At 33.6% G+C, this 5,797-nt stretch overlaps 1 protein-coding gene across 2 annotated transcripts; it reads right to left on the reverse strand.

The window, feature by feature from the left end:
• Window positions 1–2,303: 2,303 nt before the first annotated feature.
• Window positions 2,304–4,687, reverse strand: LOC107062785 (replication protein A 70 kDa DNA-binding subunit B-like). Of its 2 annotated transcripts, none has more exons than XM_015313854.1 (7): window positions 4,537–4,687; window positions 4,382–4,460; window positions 4,164–4,299; window positions 3,916–4,073; window positions 3,712–3,829; window positions 3,334–3,624; window positions 2,304–2,555 (listed from the first exon to the last, which is right to left on the reverse strand). In XM_015313854.1, the coding sequence occupies exons 1-6, from the start codon at window positions 4,598–4,600 to the stop codon at window positions 3,337–3,339; spliced, it is 843 nt and encodes a 280-aa protein (XP_015169340.1). In that variant the 5' UTR covers window positions 4,601–4,687; the 3' UTR covers window positions 2,304–2,555; window positions 3,334–3,336. The 2 variants fall into 2 exon arrangements, with proteins under 2 accessions (XP_015169340.1, XP_015169339.1); XM_015313853.1 differs by having other exon boundaries at window positions 3,712–3,835; window positions 4,537–4,686.
• Between the last annotated feature and the right edge of the window lie 1,110 nt (window positions 4,688–5,797).

A 5,797-nucleotide genomic window follows, 5' to 3' on the forward strand; every position in this document is an offset into this window, starting at 1 on the left:
TTAGTACAATACAAAGATGCACTGTTCGTCCTTTGTAAAATGTACAATTAGTAGTGCGTTTAGTACAATAAAATAATGCAGTGTTGGTCCTTTCAAAGTCTCATTTCTACATAAGGGTAATATAAAATAAATATATATAAATATATGTACATGTACATAATGAAAGTTCAATGAAGTAATGATAAGAAAAAAGAAAGAGTGTGCAAACTCTAAACAGATTAATCTTCTTGGTAAAGATTATTTCATCTTCTTCCTCATCTCTGTATCTTCTTCTTACTCTCATTCGTATCCTTCTTCTCTCTCAATCTAAAACTCATTTAATATAGATATATCTATCCAAAAAGAACATTAACCTTTACACTAATAACAAATATAAATAAGACATTTTCTACTTAAAAACTATACTTGATTACTCGGTAATACACCTTTACACCTTTTAATGATATGTAGTAAGCCATATTCAAAAATTATAATTGAGTTTTGTTTAAATTAGTCGGTGACTAAAATTATTTATAGTTCTTAAATGAATAATAAAAAAAATCAAATAATGTGTTTTTTCTTTCAAGAAAAACATGAGAATATAATTATGAGAATTAGATGTTTAAAAAAAAGAAATTGATACTGAGACATTTGTTATTATGCCTTCAATAACACATTAAAATTCTATTACAACTTAATAGTATATGATAATTGGTAAATTTGTTTCACCAATTTTAACCACATTTATTAAATTTTGGGTAAAGTCTCATTTAATAAATTCCTATCTAAATTCGTAGAACAAAACTCCCACGTAAATTTCAAAATTAAAAATGTTCAAATTTTTTAATCTCCCAAACTAAATTCGTAGGTGTTAATATGAGTGAATTAAAAGATAAGCAAGGGTGTAAGTTAGTTAGGAATGTAACTAACTGTTAGTTAAGTTAGTTATGATTCTCTAGTTAGTTACACGTTGTTGTATATATATATATATATACTAGAAAAAATGGCCCGTGTCACCACAGGCCCAATATTATTAAAAACAAACTTATTATTATATTTCTATCAACATAACAAATATTAGGATAACGTTATATATAGCATAAACTCATATGGAAAAAAATATTTTTAGTTAAACTGCACTATATATATTTAAATAAAAGAAATATATTTATATTTTTTTCGTGACCTTGCTCTTTTTTTCCGTAACGTCTACTTAATTACTTCCTCTATTTCATATTAACTGAGTTGTCTGGATCTTTTTAATTGTTCAAAAATAATCGAATTGTCCCAAGTTCAAGACAGATGTTTGAATTTTTTTTCATATTTGCTCTTTTCTTTAATGGAGTTTGATATTTTTTAAGAGATAAATTGCACTACTTACAAAGTTATGTTTATGATTTACAAAAGATAATATTGAAAATTATGGTTTAAATTATGTCCTTCAATTTATTTATTTAATAAATATGCGTTGTCTCACAAATTCAGTTAATATAGAATAAAGAGAGTGTAAAAAAACAATTGAACTATTCTTCAATAAGTGTTGGATCCTTACTGTTATTAAGACTCTACTATTTCATTCATTCATTTTCGGTGCAAAGCCTTCCAGCTAGGGAACTCTTCATCGTGGGGAATTCTTCTTTCGTTTTAGTCCAACAGAAATGAGAATGGACATTGCTACTTGATCTTGGGTATACTTCCGAGATTCATGTGTAACATCTGCAAAAAAAATAAAAATATCCTTCATTTTCTCAAATATAATAAACATTGAGCAAAATTATACAATATATGACAGTTTAATATTAATTTTATTAACACTAAACAATACTAATTACCGCAAAATGTTCGAGTTCTACACGTTTGTTAATAATTTTCTCCACTTGAATATTTTCTTGTACAAAAACTGGCCAACGGGACCCACATCTATTATATAGTATAGGCATTATACAATGGGTCCCACTATATTCACTGTCACTTTAGTGTAGGGCATTTTCCATAATTTTTATAGAAAAGAAGGTACTTTTTTTAAGTCATTAATATTGTGCAAATATCAAAACACAAAAGACAGCCTTTTCAGGCAAACTTTATCTTATAAAATGCTCTATAGACAGTTATACCCTCACACTTTTCACTTAATGTCAAAAATCTGACATGACGCTGCCTCAAACTCTCTCTTCTAATATATATATATATATACTAGGGTGGGGAGGCCCGTGCAATAGTGATATATATATTACTTGTTCAAATTAGTTTGTTTTGATATTAATGAATGAAGGATTAGGCTGTTTGTAGAAGATGGCTAATATTATATATTATATATTAATATGTACGATAGACATTAGTATGGCATAGATTTGAACGATCTGCACATACTAACTAATGTAATACACGCAAAATATAACATATAGTACATGTTGCAGTTTTGCTATATAAGATTAGCATGTCATTGTTTATGACATATTTTGAGGACGATGCAGTTTGCTTCTCCATAGGTAATGTGCCTCATGCAAAAAACCAGAGCATAGCCATTATGTTGTCCCTATTATAAGCAAAAGTGACAAAATGGGAGGTCTGAGTTCCTGTAATTATAGAGTTTAAAGTATGTTAGAATAAAGCACTTTGAATATAGGGATCAAATAGAAAGGAAATGATGGAATGATGATAAAAGTGGTACATTTGCTGTTGAATTGCTGTGTGATTGCCCTAATAGTGTATGCATAGTGTATGACATCATAACAAAGTAGAATAAGGAAAATGTAGAAGACTGTGTGCAGCGGAAGTTATGAATGTGAGCAACATTGGTCCGAATAAAATGTGAGAAGTCCAACTCTGTTTTGCTGGTTTGGAAGGCAGTTTGACTGGATGTGAGTTGAGCTGTTGGAAGGAGTACAAATATGAAGGAGTAAGAAATTAGGGTTGGTGGCAGAAAGAGCTGCTGCTAACTGTGAAGTAATGAAGCTGGTCAATTGTTATAACTAAAATAAGCTATTTCAACTGTGAACATGAGATGAGGGTTTAGAAGTAAAGCGATAACCAATTGATTTGAGTGTGGATATGAACACGAATAGACATTTTGTAGGGTTAAATTAATGTGGGAGTTGTGAATGGGATGTGAGACATAAATGGGGAAAAAAGACAAATTTCCAAGCAGGTAAGTGGAAATACAAAAGGAGTAGTATGACTTAAGTATGACATTTACAAAGTTTGACAGGAACTATATGGATACGTGTATTAGAGAGAGTAAAGTACAGCTGAAGGTACAGGTTTTTAGCAGGAAATTTGGAAATACTTGGGAAAATATGCAAGTAATAATCAGTGTGACCTATAGGTTGGTCTGAAAGTGAGAAGTAGACTGACCTTTTACACCTTTTTGGTTGGTGTGGGTGGTTCAAATTCTGGCAGAGGATTTGAACAGGTAGCTGCAGTAGTGGTTGGCATGATCCTTACTTCACTTATTTCCAAAGGTTTAATCTTCTTAGAAGTCCTATCAGTAGTGCTCTGTGGTGTATGGGGTTTTTCCATGTAGGAAAGAACGGACAACGTTGCATGTGTTGTATTTGAGCTGCCCCAAGATGACTTCCTTAGCTGAATGTCGAATAATTTGTCTGACAACATCTCGTGGACATGATTAAGAGACAATGATTGTCGCTGTAAATGTAACATGTTGGAAGAAATAGTTTAGAAGAAAGCATCTATATATGTCTGTAGAAGTAGAGAGTGGGAATCAGAGATAACCTTAGTGCAAGTTATGTCAAATATGTCTTCTGCTGTCATGGACAGGAGCTTTTCTCCCAATTCAGCTGTGATAGATGCTGTGGTTGTAGCAGTGGCGTCAATAAGATCAATTTGAAAGCTACACCTGAAATGATAGCAAGTTTGAAATATTTGTATAATATGTCATTTGTAGCAACTGTAATGTAGAAGGGAAAAGTATAGTACCGAGGGACTAATGCTGTTTTTCGATTGCATTTTGGACATTCGAAATCCTTTCTTTCCTTTGTGCGTTTTTTTTGTTTGCAGCCTAAGCATTCGAGCACACAAAAGTCTTGGAATTCATCTAATATGGCCATTTCTGCTTCAATATAGAATACTCCCATCTGGTGGAAGTTTTAATTATTTAGGCAAAGCTAAAGAATGAGAGAAGGAGAAAGGATAGTGTGAAATGAGGAGCATCAAGAATGACTTACAGAAGGTGCTGATGAGATTTCTGCAATAGAGATCAGTTGTTGGCCAGCAGGAGTGAGTATGATGGGAGGGAGATATGAGCTTGTTGAAGTTTTCTCTGATGCACAACTTAACAACATTGTTTTGTTTTCTTTTGCCCTATTGTTTATATGGATAATATGGTCAGTAGCTTATTTACAGGCGAAATAAAGCTGTAGAATAAACACCGAAATGTCAGTACCAGTCCATGAGTGCCAGTGCCTGTGGGTAATTTGGATAAAGACGTACTGTTGAGTTGTACCTAGTCTGCAGTGATAAGCTTGTATAACACATAGGTTGTATAGTGTTTTGTTATTATGTTAAACTATGTTGGTAAGAATTTGTGTGTATATGTACCTTGAAAAGTGGAGATGCCTATACTTCTTCCCAGTAGTACAGGCAGATCTGCCTCTATTGCCATTTTAGAGGCAATTTCATGCCCTTCTATTTCTCCGAAATCCTCCCATAGAGTGAAGAGAAACTATTTTTTCCTGAGAGTGTCACAACAGAAGGTGGGAACAGTTAGTAGGGAGAAATTGCATAGCTCATAATTGATGATGGCAAGAAAGAAATGGGAAAACTGGTTACTGATGCAGAATGTTTTGGGGAAAATAGGAAGATAGAATGTGATATGTTATGCTTACTGATTGTCACAAAGCGTAAGTTCTCGACACCTATGATGACTGCGACCTGCGTGCTTTTGGGGTCCACAACGAAGAACGATTGCCAGTATATCTGTGTATATAATACAAAATGAAAGGTTGTAAGTGTTCTGTAGGAGCGCAGATGTATATTTCAGTGTCGTAATAGTTGGCAGGAAGGATATACCAATTTCAGCAGCAGAATCAACCATTAGATCAGGAATGCGGTCGAACCCTGTGATATTCAGCTTGGTTGGCGGGGGAAGTGGATTTTCAACCTCATTAGATGGTTTGATTTGTTCAATGACTGTTTCCTTGTCAAGAATCCAGTAAAACTGATGTATTGGCTTGCCGTATGAAGTTGGTGAGAGCTTGGCTCTTGCAGTAGAGATGAGGTAGGTATTGAGGAGTCTTAGCTTAGCTGCATACTACTCAATTTCGTCAGCATACATAACTGCCCTAATTTGGCATTCCTGAAAGTAAGAGTTATAGAAAGTTTGGATTAAGTAAGTTAAGACAAAAAGAGCAGTATTGATAAGATAAAATGTAGTAATGACATTACCTTTTCATCTTCCAAAATTAGATTTTGGAATGTGCATTTCTTGTCAAGGCTTTCTCGTGGGCGGCTTATTTCCACAATTTGAACTTTGCAAATCCAGTCTCGTGTTGCTGGTTCTATTTGGTCGATGTTCAATCTTAGTACCATGTTTGTAGGAAATAGAGTTAACCAAATAGGACTATCTGCAGGATAACATAATTATTCAGGTGAAGTAGTTGGTTTGTTTTCTTTTTATGAACAGGGTTGTTTAGGAAAAAGGGAGATATGAATGAAAGGAAAGGAGCAGTGTGGAGTAAAGTTGACCGTGTAGCTGCAGGAATGATGTTTTGAGGTAGTAACAAAGTAGTGAGAAGCTGGGGTAAAAGCAGTTTAGGAGAAACAGTGAAGCGAAAGCACAAACGTAGAGAAGAGCGCATAG

The sequence above is a fragment of the Solanum tuberosum genome, unplaced genomic scaffold (assembly GCF_000226075.1).
Source record: "Solanum tuberosum cultivar DM 1-3 516 R44 unplaced genomic scaffold, SolTub_3.0 scf00269, whole genome shotgun sequence".
Taxonomy (NCBI): domain Eukaryota; kingdom Viridiplantae; phylum Streptophyta; class Magnoliopsida; order Solanales; family Solanaceae; genus Solanum; species Solanum tuberosum.

Coding starts and splice junctions, on each gene's coding strand:
- LOC107062785 (XM_015313853.1), bottom strand. CDS start 4,600: ATGGCAATAGAGGCAGATCTGCCTGTACTACTGGGAAGAAGTATAGGC. Junction 4,300..4,381: donor GCACTGGCACTCATGGACTG/GTACTGACATTT, acceptor TATAAACAATAG/GGCAAAAGAAAACAAAACAA. Junction 3,836..3,915: donor AAAACAGCATTAGTCCCTCG/GTACTATACTTT, acceptor CTATCATTTCAG/GTGTAGCTTTCAAATTGATC.